Genomic DNA, 13,915 nt, shown 5'->3' on the forward strand with positions numbered 1-13,915 from the left:
CACATTAACAAAACATTGTTTTTTATGTATTATAACTAACATACTGATAGATATCAAATCAAATACATATCTTACACTTTACTTCCATTAATCCACAACAGAAAATATTGTCTACTACCATAATATACTCCATACAAGTCTTAATACATTTTATAATTTACCAGTCATTAGCTCCAAGATTATGCTTTCTTTCTGAAAAATTTGGAGCTGGTTTTTTCTAGCTTTTTTGTGACACATTTTCTTGCTTCTTCAACTAGTTCAACTTTCTCTAACTTGCTATCAGCATCCTGAACAAACTCATTCTTTTCTAACTTGGCTGAACCACCAATTTCATTTATACCTTCTTTCGACTTCCTTGTATTGTTTGACAGCTTTATAGATGCCTTTGGTTTCTCAGTTTTAATTTGCACTTTCCCTTTTGAATCAGCAGTAGCAGGATATTTAGATTTCTTTGGCGTATTTTTCTGAGAAAATTTAGTTTCCTTATTAGTTGGATTTACTCCCTGTGGTTTCACTTCGTTGTCAATGCTGCTATCTAGAAGATATTCCTGAGAACTCTCTGATTCCTTAGTTTCATAAACTGCAGCCTGTTTTGGCTTTTTTGTCTTACATTCCGATTCAAGATTACAGGCAGCTTTTGGTGCTTTGGTTGCACGCACATTTCCTTCTTCCTCTAAAATATTATTTCCCTTTTCTTCAACTGAATCTGGAAATGCTCTTACAATATAAATCTGCAGTAATAACATGTTAGGTTCATTATTTATTGTTAATATATTATCTATAAAAACAATTAGAGGAATTGTGACACACTTCAGTTCACATCACATACTTGGCATGTTTACCAAATAAAGCCCAAAAGCTGATTTCTGGCAACACCAAGACAAAATGGTGTTCATAAATTGATAATAAATGTGTATTATAGTACCAAATCAAGAAAGTTATTTTGCGGGACAACTAGTAGAAAAGGACTATGAAACTTCAATACAATTTTTTTTTACATAAAGATCAAATGTTAGTTCGATTGTTAACCTATTGAGCAAATTACAGAACACTCCTTGAGCCTTTATCAAATTACACATAGTCCCACCCTTTTTATTTTCCTACACTAACCTCCCTTTAAGTTTGAAAACATTACACAAACACCCCCTTATATGGTTGAAAACATTACATTGACACTCCCTCAACACCCCCTCAAATCTTACACTAACATCCCTACAAGGGAAGTGAAAGTAATGGTTAAAAAAGCAAGGGGTGCTTGTGTAATTACACGAAACCTCAGGGGGTGTTGCTGTAATTTGTTCAGTAGGCTATGTCAAGACAAATAAAGCATGTCCTAGCACACAAGACTTAGGCTCTAGCATATTATAGAATTGAGCCTGGATAGAGGAGAATATCAAGGGATTTCCTCCATCAGTTATGTGAAGCATGTCACCTCAGCAAACATTAAGATGCTTTCCTATAAATGAGACAAAACCTCAAAATGATTAACAAGGAACCATTGAATTTTGATGAAGCTATGAAAGATGCAATCAGAGACAAACCATGATGAAAAAGATAACTTGGGAATTATTATTTTCCCCCCAAGGGTATGAATTATAGAGATCTCTATAGTTCTGCACAAGCAATTGCATATCATCAATTGTTTGTCATGATTGAAGCAAGCATTACAGATAGTGTATCATTGAATTAATATCATTTAATTAAAGAGAACAAAAGGGAGACTCAATGCACAATGATCCCACCTTATGGGGGTCTGGGGAGGATAAATGTACACACTTACCCCCACAGCCACAAGTGAAGAGGCCTGTAGGATTTAAACCCATGACCAACAGGTCACAAGGCAGCAACCTTGCCATTGCACTAAGGCCCACCCTCATTTCATTAAAGCAAACATTGTGATAGATACTCATTATTAGTTAGTTAGTTGCATAATAGTTAGTTAAGTTTGTTTATGGAAGAAATAAGGTGTGTTTGTTGCAAATAACAGGGCACAAGGCTCCCAACAGCTAATAGTGTGATTGTTATTTCCATTTTGAACCCCTCAAACTGACACTGAAGCCAAAGCTAGAAATTGTACTTCTCACAAAATGGAGCTTTGGAATGTGCACCAACTGAATCTAACACAAACACGAACATGCTTTAAACTTGATACCAATTGAAAAGAACCTTAGAGGAACCATATCATAAAATCTAGTCATTGTAACAGGAAAGCCCAAAGCCTTATAAACTCCAGAGTAAATTGTAACTGGATCCTAACATATTGCAAGGTTTATAACATTGTGAAGAAACCTCTAGTCAAGAAGAAATTCAAAATTAAAAGTGTGTGTTGTAAATAATTTAAGAATTCTTAAATTAGGAGTTCTTTAGTTGTAGTCCACTTCAAAGTATTTCTCTTCCCCTAACAATCCAAACTTAAATTTTACTTTTTTCTAATCAAGATAACCTCAACCTTGATTGATAATAGATTTCTCAAACATTATAAAACAGACTTCTTTACCAAGCTGACATTTTTTTCATCATTAACTGGCATTTTTACCAAGCTAGTTTTAAGGGTTGAAGAGCTTCTATGCGGCTTATTTGGGCTTATGAAAATAACATAATTATTTCAGTAAGTTTCTTTGTAAAACTTATGGCATAAACTCGCATGTTAAGAGTTTATTGAATAAGCAATTATTTATGTTCTTTACCCAAACTCATCCTTAGTTATTCTTCAAATAATGATGATAGAGCAAGTATAATAATTGTAGGGCTCAGAAGTTAAAAGAGGGTTACAATGGAACTGGTAACATAAAGAACACCTTAAATCTTGAAGCTTCAATCAATTCAAAAACAAGGGCATCACCATCATCGAGTTTATGATCCAATGCAAATGCTCTCCAACCACCACTAAGCCCAGCTCTGTTGCCAATGTAAACAGCCTCATATTCTGAGCCATTTTCATCTTCTAAAACCATGTCATGTAAAGTTTTTGGCAGATGTTCCTCACAAAATTTAGAAGGAAGACCCTAGCAGAATCAAATAAAATAATATAACAGGAAGAATAACTTGTGTTACATTTATTATAACAAAAAGAGCCAGCAGCAGGTTGAGTACATGCAGGTCATATAGAAAACTACAACCTACCAACCAAAAGCAGCTATAAACATGAGACCGAACCATTGACTTGATAAATGATGGATTTGATGAGTTCAAATTGATTTGGATTGCCTCTGCAGCCTCCAGAGCACAAAGTCTTTCCTCTTTTGTTGCTTCTTTGATTTCATCTAGAGGCCTCGCAATGTAACTGAGTCCCATAACTGTTATTAATATTTCATCAGCAATACAGAAAAGTCATTAAGTAATTAACTACCTTCCCCATGATGAAGAACTTGACCTTGACCTCTTCCGCAAGGGTGGAAGGTCTATGTTCACCTGTGATAGAAAGAAATACACACTGTCAACTACAAATTTTGGGTGCTCAGTATCACGCTTAATCATTAAAAAATAAATATACAGAACAAGATGGGAGTATTTATTCAATTTTTTAGGGGAATTGTTGGGTTCTTCTAAATTGGTGATTCCCATGCATAGTTAATTACTATGCTCTTGGAAGTTAGATTTTGACTCTTGACAAAATCTACATTCACCTTTGAAAGAATGAGGAGCCAATTTTTAAATAAAGGGAGCATGCTAAGAGTTGAAGAATAATTTTTACATTCACCTTCTAAATCTACATTCATTAAGTAAAATAATTTATATTTTTAGAAGAAAAATCACACCACCACTATATAAAGAGAGCATGTTAAGAGTTGAAGAATCTGTTGGCGGCTGAGATTTTTCCTGCTATTATATTAAATATTTAAATATCTCTGCAGATTTTGTGGTTGCTTGTAAGTTTGTTAAAAGGTTGCTTGTGCTCAGAAAAAAGCAACTTGTAACTGTTTGCTAATGATGCCTGGTTTTAGTTGGCCATAATTTGCTATTTATTTCACCCAATCAAGAACTTGTTAAGTTTTCTATTTAACCTCTAGCTGTAACAGTTCAAAGTGTGAAAAATCTGAGTTACAAATCTGAAATATATCATATCAGTTTTTGCTCCTCTCTTCTTCTTTATACGTTTATATTTGTGTTGTCTTTATGTTCTGTTTTTGTTTTTCTAACATAGTATCAAGATCTTCATTGATCTTTAATGGTCTATGAGAGAGTGAAAATCAGGGTTAGTGAGGAAGAGAAAAAACCAAAAACATAGTGAGAGAAAACCCATACAAAAAAGAACCTTCAAACACAAAAATGACTTCCAGCAGTAGTTCTTTACCTTCACCTCCTATATTTGCAGGGGAAAACTTTCATTTGTTAAGACTTGAAGAATCTATTGGCAGTTAGATTTTTCCTGCTATTATTAGTATTATGTTAAATATTTAAATATCTCTACAGATTTTGTGCTTGGTTGAAAGTTTGTTAAAAGGTTGCTTGTGCTCAAGAAAAGCAACTTGTAGTTGTTTGCTAATGATGCCTTAGTTAGCCATAATTTGCTGTTTATTTCACCTAATCAGGGACTTTTTAGTTATTCTATTTAAGCTCTTGTTGTAACAGTTCAAAGTGTGCAAAATTTAAGTTACAAATCTGAAATATATCATATCAGTTTTTGCTCCTCTCTTCTCTTCTCTTCTTTATACGTTTGTATTTTTGTTGTCCTTATGTTCTGTTTCTGTTTTCCTAACATGGCATCAAGAGCTTCATTGATCTTTAAGGGTCTCTGAGGGAGTGAAAACCAGAGTTAGTGAGGAAGAGAAAAAACCAAAAACAGAGTGAGAGAACCCATACAAAAAAAACCTTCATACACAAAAATGACTTCTGACAGTAGTTCTTTACCTGCACCACCTATATTTGCAGGGGGGAACTTTCATTTGCGGGCTGCAAAAATGATGACTTATCTTAGAGCTCAAAGTTTGTGGGATACAATGGAAAATGGAAGTAACCCACCTTCATTACCAGAAAACCCGAAAATAGCTCACTTGCCATTATACAGGCAGCACTACATGATGATGTATTTATCAAGATTCTAACTCTTGAGACTGCAAAAGATACACAGGATCAATTGAAGGAGGAGTTCCAAGAGACTGAAAGAACAAAAAGAATCAGGGACTGAACTTGAGAAGGGAGTTCAAAGCTGTGAAAATGAAGGAAAGTGAATCTGTCAAAGATTTTACTGACAGGCTTTTAAATGTGGTTACACAAATCAGGTTGCTTGGTGAAAAGCTCAAGATCAATGAGTTGTGGAGAAAATTTTTGTGTGTCTCTTCCAGAGAGGTTTGAGTTGAAAATTTCCTCTCAAAGAAAATAAAATTTTTTCAGAAATATCAATTGCAGAGCTTTTGAATGTTTTGCAAGCAACTGATCCTAGATGACGGAAGAAGACATTGAAGGTGCTTTTGTGGCACACACAAATGGAAAAGCCCAAAGCTAAAAAAGTTTTGGGTAAAAGCCATTTTTTGAGGAGGAAGAAGGCAACAAGAAAGGAGGAGGTTGGAAAAAAATTTCACCTTACCCCCAAGCATCAAATGTAGGGCCTACAATCAGTTTGGTCATGTGGAGAAGGTTTGTAAAAATAAAGCAAACCAACAGGCACAACAAGCCCAAGTTGTTGAGCATGAAGAACAAATTGAGGAGCATTTATTTGTTGCTACTTGTTGTCCAGCAAGTAATACCAAAGAAGTGTGGCTTAGAGACAGTGGGTGTAAAAATCATATGACCCACAATGCCTAGCATTTTCAAGGAATTGGATCAGTCCTACTTCTCCAAAGTCACCATTGGCAATGGTGAATGTGTTGATGTCAAAGGCAAAGAGTAGTTGTTGTCGAAACTCCAGAAGGTACAAAATATATTTCTGATGTGTTATTTGTGTCTAAGGTAAATCAAAGTCTGTTGAGTGTGGGACAAATGCTAGAAAGGAATTATTCCTTGTGTTTTAAAGATATGAGTTGCACTACATTTGATCGTTTTGGATGTGAGCTAATCTCCATTGAAATGAGAGATAAAAGTTTTCCAGTGGAATGGAAGAAAAAAACCATGCATGTTGTGCTAAAAGAAGCTGTGAAGTTGAAAAACATGTCATATAAGGAAGAGGTATTTCAGAATCTAAAGTGTGATTCAAATGGGTGTACAACAAAAGTTGCTAAGAAGTTGGACCTCTTTGACCACAACAAACTGGAAGAGAAGAAGGAAAACAAGTTTTTGGAGTTTTATGGTGAATCTTTTTTTGTGGGTTATGGAAGCTGCAACAATTTTGGCCATTGCTTTGGAAAATGCAATAGGTAAATCTCTTGATTGGAAAGATTTTGTTGGGATTTTCACACTCCTTATCAAGATAAAAATAAATTTCATAGAGGAGTACAATGTTGATAAAGTTGTTGCAACTGTCATGACTTCTCTAGCACCAAAAGCTAAGTTTCTTCGAGATCAAAAATGGATTAAGGAGGTTGCAAGCATTCTCATTTCAAATGGTATAATTGCTGTTAAGCAAGGGGATGCAGATGTTTTTTCTAGTTGAAGGTGATCCTTCATAGATGTGGGAATGAACTAAGATCAAGGCTTGTAGTATTGAAGAAAAATCTCAAGAAGTGTTGGTAGTTGAAATTTTACCTGTTGTCATATTAAAATATTTAAATATCTCTGCAGATTTTGTGATTGTTTGTGCTCACAAAAAGCAACTTGTAGCTGTTTGCTAATGATGCCTAGTTTTAGTTAGCCATAATTTTCTGTTTATTTCACCCAATCAGAGACGTGTTAGTTTTTCTATTTAAGCTCTTGCTGTAACAGTCCAAAGTGTGCAAAATCTAAGTTACAAATCTGAAATATATCATATCAGTTTTTGCTCCTCTCTTATCTTCTTTATATGTTTATATTTTTGCTGTCTTTATATTCTGTTTCTATTTTTTAACAGAATCCAATCCAATCTCCAAGCATTGAGAGTCACCTAGAGGGTGGTAAGATTTTCAAGTTTTCACAGAACTTGTAATTTTATTGAGATAGTGAATATTTCGTTTGAACATTTCCATGGACACAGGCAGATGCTGCTCAACCACATAATCATGTCTCTTACAGAATTTTCTTTGTGGCATGTGTGTACTCCCATCATCAACTATTGGTGTGTGTGCATTTTTCCAGCAGAGAACAAATCAATTCAAGCACAGATTCCTAGTATACATTTTTCTATTAGGCAAAATTACAAAATTGATCCCCCATTTTATCTCCAATTTCGGGTTTGGTCCCCCAATTTTTTAATTCACAAATTTGGTCCTTTTTATAAAATCCTACAATGTTGGTTCCCCAGGCCACAATTGGATGTTGACTGTTACAAAGAAATGTTGACGGTCACGGGTCACGAGATGATGACGACCACGTGTCATGTTTTGATTGGTCAATGAAAGCAACAATGTATTTCATCTTTCATGGAATTGATATCCAATCAGAACATGACACTTGGCAGTCAATGTCACTTGCTAACCGTGAACGTCCAATTGTGGCCCGCCCGAGGGACAAACATTGCACGATTTTACAAAATAGAGGACCAAATTAGTGAATTAAAAAACTGGGGGACCAAATCCGAAACTGAAGATAAAGTGGGGGACCAATTTTGTAATTTTTCCTTTCTATTATATCCAATGGTACTAGCTTAAGACAATCCAGTGTCCAACCCAAGTTGATAATTTATTCTTTCTTGAGTCACATGCTTGTTGTCTGCTCCTGCATTATGGATTTATGGTAGTTTGAAAGACAATATTACTTACATCTTCACGGTATGAACGAACTGGGTTTCGCACACGAGAAGATCGCCTAGGTTCCACTTCAACATTTGTCTTCTTTGTTTTCTGTTTAGGAACATGACGCTGCACAGGGCAAGATGGAAAAATTAGTCAAATCAAATCCTGATTCTTTGCAGAGAGAAACCAAAAAAAAAAAAACAAGTTTACCAGCTTCTTCTTTGCAGAACTTGCGATTTCAGTCAAGTTTTTTGAAATCCTCGAAATTCCCAAATCCTTGAGAGCAAAAAGTGAAACCAAGTAAATTGAACAGTCATCAAAATTCAAAACAGAACAGAACAGAACACCATATATACCAACAACAGTACAAGAAAAAGTTAGGCATTTCAACTCAAACAACATGAAAAGTCTCTACACATGCACATATGCTGCTCACAAAGTTTAAGATCTTATAAACAAAGAAAGAAAAAAAAAAGAATGGTGATTACCTCAAACCTCTTTTTGTTTTCTTCAAGTCTTTGTTTTCTAGCCTCTTCATAAGTGTTGTTGGAGCAACCCTTTGCCATCTGCTAGTGCACAAGACAAATTGTGATTACTTATATCAAATGTCACAAAAAACCTCACTAACTATTATCTAATAGAACAAAACAAAACAAATGTGAAATGATTTCCAATGGCATGTCTTAAAAGACAAAAGCTGAAATCTTTTTTAAGTTTCCCGCTTATTTTTTCTATATAAAAAAAAAACTATGTAAAGAAAACGGATTCATCTAAAAACTTCGGTAACAGTACCAAAACTAAAATGGGTCCAGCACAAATTACTGAAATTAATTCTAAGTTGGACAAGATCGGTTTTTGATATCTTTGGAGGTTGTGAAATATATGAAAGAATCCAACTTTGCTGAGCAAACGCAGTTGAAGAGTGTTGAGGAAATGCAGCAAAAGAAATTGGAGTAAGAAAAGAAAGGGAAAATGGTTATTACCGAAAAGGAGAGGAAGGCGCAGTGAACTGAAGTACTGAACTTGCTGCTTTCGGACAGTATGTAGAAGGTAGCAATTTTTTATTTTCAAATTTCTTGTTGCCGTTGCCTACTTTAACACAATAATAATAATAATAATAATATAATGAATAAATGAACAATTTCGTATGAATAACACTCCCTTCTAAGTCTGGCAAAATGGAGGAGCTCGTCTAGTCTATGGGCTAAACGTGGGGTGGGAATAGGTCAGGTTGGCCTACAGGGACTTACGACCTGACCTACATAAAGTCTGGTCTGAACTGACCTATTTAATTAAAAGACAGATTCAAACTTTTTTAAAAGTCTATTAAATTAAATAGATCAAGCTTAAACTTATTAAAAAATCTTATAAACCTGATAGGTCGCCCAATATATATATATATATATATATATATATATATATATATATATATATATATATATATATATATATATATATTATTTTTAGGGTACCAATATATAATATTATTTTTTGGATACAATTAATTTTTTTTTAAACTATCAGACTTTGATTACACTCCATAACTTTTATTTTTATAATCAAGGACTTTAATTACAATTTAGGTCATAACTTTTATTTTTATAATCAAGGACTTTAATTACAATTTAGGTGTGAGTAATGTGTCCTTTTATATTTCTCATTATTAAATATTTATCGTGAAGAAGACTTTTAAAAAGGTTATCAGGCCAGACTTTTAAAAAGGTCAAGCCGAGCCAAAATAAAAGTCTTTGATAGGTTATAGGTCAGACTCAGGCCTCAAAGATTCATCGTAGGCTAGGCAGAGGTCTTTCAAAGCCTGGTATGGTCTATTCACACCCTTAGCTAAGCGCGAAAAAATAGATTGGATTGGACAAGATATAGGTCTCAATTTTTTAAGTCTAGTCAGATCTGGTAGCTCATTGGATTAGTCCATATTGATTCTTTTTTTTTTAATTTATACAAATTCAAAAGAAAAAAAATTTTAAAAATATTCAAAGTAGGCTTAATTGAATTCTAGTCAATATTTTTTTAGTCCAATGTCCCCTAAGGCTAGCAAAATGGACGGGTAAGCCCGGGGAGGCCTAGCCTGATTCATCGGGTCACACATTGAAAATGGATCAACCTAGGTCCGATCCATATTTTTTTGGGTTGAAATTTCTCAAGTTCAGTCCTATGTCAGGTTGTCAAGCCACCTGGCCTATTTGGTTCAATTTAGAAATTAATAAAAAAAAAAGTTAAAAAAATTGATTCTATGTAAAAATAAATCAAAGACAAAATTTATCATGCATTTATTCCGCCTAACAAGTATAAACAAACGCATTTAAATTATGTTTAATGAATACTTAAATTAATAATAATGCTTTGGGATTGTCACTTCTTGTGAACATTTAATTTTATGTTTAATGAATATGTTTTACCTTTTAAAAAATATAAATTGAATTTAAAATTATAAATTATATTAATAAGTTACTATATTTTATTTAATATTTATTATATATTACTATCAGGCCATTTGATCCATCAAATTAAATAGGTTGAACCAAAAAAGACTCTTTTTTATTCAGACTGACTTTTTTTAAACCCAACATACCCCTAATTGTGGATCAGCCCATCGGACAAGTCCATTTTGTTAGCCCTAAGATAAACCTAGGGATCCAATTCTTAAAGGGAAAGGTTATTTGTTAGTCATTTCATATTGTTATATTAGAAGTAGTAGGTATATTAAGGGAAATTCTTAGAGAATCAAGGTTTGAGTATCAGTTGAAAGAGGTGAGAATACCTGGTGTTTGATCATGATCATGTCTCATTTAAGATTATCTTTAAAATGACACGTATTAGAAAAAAAAATATAAAAAAGTATAATATCAAGCACATAAAAAAAGTTTTAATTGTTGTGAGTTCTTCAACTTTTATTACTTTTTAATTAGGTTTTTGATTTTTTTTTCTTTCAATTGAATCCCTAACAGACGTTTGGTTTAGGGATAATTTTTTTAGTCCTAAAAATATAATATGGAAATGTTATTCCTGTGTATTATTAAAAAATGTATTTCGTAAACTATTAAAACTGATTGGGATTATTTTTTATATTCCCTTGAATAATTAAAACATATGTTTAGATGAGTTATTTTTTCTAGGCAATATATATTGTAATTACTAAAATATTCTTTTTACAAAAACTCTCGTTACACTCTTTGTTTTCTTCTCATATTTTCGAGGATTACAATCATTAAAAGAGAAAGAAGAATTGCCTATTAAAACAGGAGCATCGGAGGAAAAGAAAAAATTATCGTAAAATCTAAGAATGAAACTAACATTAAATCAAATTACAGGAACATCAATTGGGTAGGAATTTGCGGGATTAAAATAAATTTAAGCTCATCATGAAGGAATAATGAGAAAATAGTGGGGTAGTGGTTAATAAAAGGATATATATGAATTTTTACTCATGTAAAAGTATTGTTGTCCTATGAGAATAATTTTTGTCGCTTTCTCCATCAGGACTAAATATCTGTAAAACGTGAGATTATGTCTTTTCCAAGAATAAAATATACTCATGGTTAATATTTGCAAGAATAACTAAATAGTCCATGAGACAACCGTCTCCAAAATATATATTTATTTTTTGTAGGAATGTAAAATCAAAATCACTGTATTTCTAAGAACAAAAAAACATGTTGCTGATGGTAGATTCACGACAAGGGTCAAAACAAATAACGAGGAATAGTACTGATCAAAAACCCATATTTATTTCAAGCCTAAAATATGTTTTAAGTCCATAAGTGAATTTTATTTTATATTCCTATAAAAAATTATCTTAAACTTCTAATAAACCAAAAATTTATTTTCATCATTTATATTTTGTTTTAGTTCCTCATAAATTTGTAAATTTTTTATCTTTAATAAAATGTGTTCATTTGTTATTATGAAGGAAAATAGGTGTTTAAAAACACACATTACGGAATAAAAAAAATCTATTTTGTATTTAAAATTATATTATAAACAGATGACATATAAAGAGAGTAGTTGTTGATGAGTTCTTGAAACAAAAAAAATTATTTAGTAGTGTGAAGACTCTACGTGTATTCACACCGAGACTGAAAAAATAAGAATAGAGAAGTGATGTTTTCAGGAGCATTTCAATGTGTAGCCGAAGACTCTATTTATATTCGTGATCAAATCAAAACCAGTATCTTTTTTTTAAGCTATATTATTTCTTGTTAGCTTTTATTGCTAACCATTTAACAATTAAAATTAAAATAATAATTGATCAAATCAAACTTATATCTAGTCACCTTTTCAACCCAAATCCCAAATACAAAATCATACATGTTTGTTTCTCTTCTTTCATCAAATCTTTCAAATTATTATATTTTTAGTGGTAGAAAAAATATAATAATATTTCACCTTTTGAAATAAATTAATCATTTGATCATATTAAATTCTCTAATTTAATTAATCATCAAATATTAAAATAATTTCTTTAACAGAGATTAGAACACTCGTTTGTGTTAGACCCCGTAGGTTCAATACTAAACTGGTAATATATTAATCAAATTAATATACTAATCAAGGTAGGCGTCTAGCAACACTCCTTAATGTCCAAATAACATGAAGTAACATTTTACTTTCAAGAACCATTAGAAGTGTAGTGTAATAATTTCTTCCATCTTTACATCTCTAGGTTAATTCTAGAGTATGATATTACTGTCCAACCCTTTTGAGTTAACTCATAATGAATTAAGAAACTCATTTCTTCTTTCATTTAATCTTCCTGGCTAGGATTTAATTTTTATTCAGAGTTCAAACTCATTACCAAGAGTTGATGGATTCTTTCTTAATTAATCATTAATTCTACAGGTATTTAATCATATCTAATATTCATTCAACAAATACTCTGAAGCATTAGGTGTTCAAAATTAAAATACAACAAATAACATGTTAATTACTATGACAATCTAAGGTCAAAGAAATCTATTATACCTCTTCTTGAGAATTTTCTATTGACAATTTATGGTAAATTTTAATCATTAAAAAATTTCAATTGAGTCAGTTCAATGATCACATCAACATGTGACTCATCTATATATGCAAATTAATAAATAAGATCTATTAATATTTATCCAATAAATATTATCAAATATATATTAATCTATCTGGATTATTGATATCCTATTTACAATAATCCTATGATCAAGAATAGTTTAGATTACAATTAGAACAAACTTGTTTCTAATTATCATAATCTTTATTATAATAACAAGTCTTTAATTTTAATCAAGGACATTATCAAGCGCACCATTTAATCAAATAGTAAAATATGACAATGAAAATAAAATAATATTTTATTATTAAAATTAAAATTGATTACATGATGACTTAGATCGTAGGCATACAAATTTATTCCCAACATATTAGTCATAGTTTTCAAAGAGACTAATACAAAATAACATATTAGTCATAGTTTTCAAAGAGACTAATACAAAATGAACAAAATTTATTAATTTAACAATGACTAAAATCAAATATCAATAACCAAAAATAAAATTTGTGTTTTATTTAGGTACTCAACACAAACAATAATAATATTAACAACTCAAAATAAAATTCATGTTATTCGTTACCTTAAATATAAAATTTGCTTTTTAGGAACCTCAGAACATATTTAATCATTGATACTGAATATATCTAGAATTTGATTTGCAATGAACTCATCAATTGAACTCTTCATTAAAAATGAAAAATATAAAATTTCAAGTTGATATCAAATTAAAAAAAAAAAAAGACACCTAGAGAACCTCTAATGTAATGCATTGTCATTTGGGTTCCTATAATATCAAACATCATTATCAACTACTCGATATATAATCTCCTAAAATACAATTGATACTATCAAGTGAAATTAAGGGAAGTTTAATAATAACATTTAGATAGTGGATCAGATTTATAATAATGAAGAAGATATTTCTGAGTGTGGAATGATTTTTAACCAAATTAGAGAGATCCTGAAATTATTTCCTTTTTTCCATATTCAATATGGTAGAAGACAAGTTAATTTGGTAGTGCATTCCTTAGCTAGAAATTATATGATGTTTGATGTTGAGCATACTTATAATATGATTTCTCAGTGTATTCAGCATATTATATCAATAATGATTATGTTGTTGTAAAAAAAA

General features: G+C 31.6%; 1 protein-coding gene across 3 annotated transcripts; it reads right to left on the reverse strand.

Moving 5' to 3' along the window:
* On the reverse strand, positions 1-8,829 carry LOC114397368 (putative B3 domain-containing protein At5g58280). 3 transcript variants are annotated; one of them, XM_028359430.1, is made up of 8 exons: positions 8,726-8,829; positions 8,231-8,308; positions 7,953-8,018; positions 7,770-7,868; positions 3,350-3,411; positions 3,157-3,283; positions 2,799-3,005; positions 1-731 (listed from the first exon to the last, which is right to left on the reverse strand). In XM_028359430.1, the coding sequence occupies exons 2-8, from the start codon at positions 8,306-8,308 to the stop codon at positions 180-182; spliced, it is 1,191 nt and encodes a 396-aa protein (XP_028215231.1). In that variant the 5' UTR covers positions 8,726-8,829; the 3' UTR covers positions 1-179. The 3 variants fall into 3 exon arrangements, with proteins under 3 accessions (XP_028215231.1, XP_028215225.1, XP_028215236.1); XM_028359424.1 differs by having other exon boundaries at positions 3,124-3,283; XM_028359435.1 differs by lacking the exons at positions 7,770-7,868; positions 7,953-8,018; positions 8,231-8,308; positions 8,726-8,829 and adding an exon at positions 3,627-3,693 and having other exon boundaries at positions 3,124-3,283.
* Positions 8,830-13,915: the final 5,086 nt, after the last annotated feature.

The sequence above is a fragment of the Glycine soja genome, chromosome 2, assembly GCF_004193775.1.
Source record: "Glycine soja cultivar W05 chromosome 2, ASM419377v2, whole genome shotgun sequence".
Lineage (NCBI taxonomy): Eukaryota > Viridiplantae > Streptophyta > Magnoliopsida > Fabales > Fabaceae > Glycine > Glycine soja.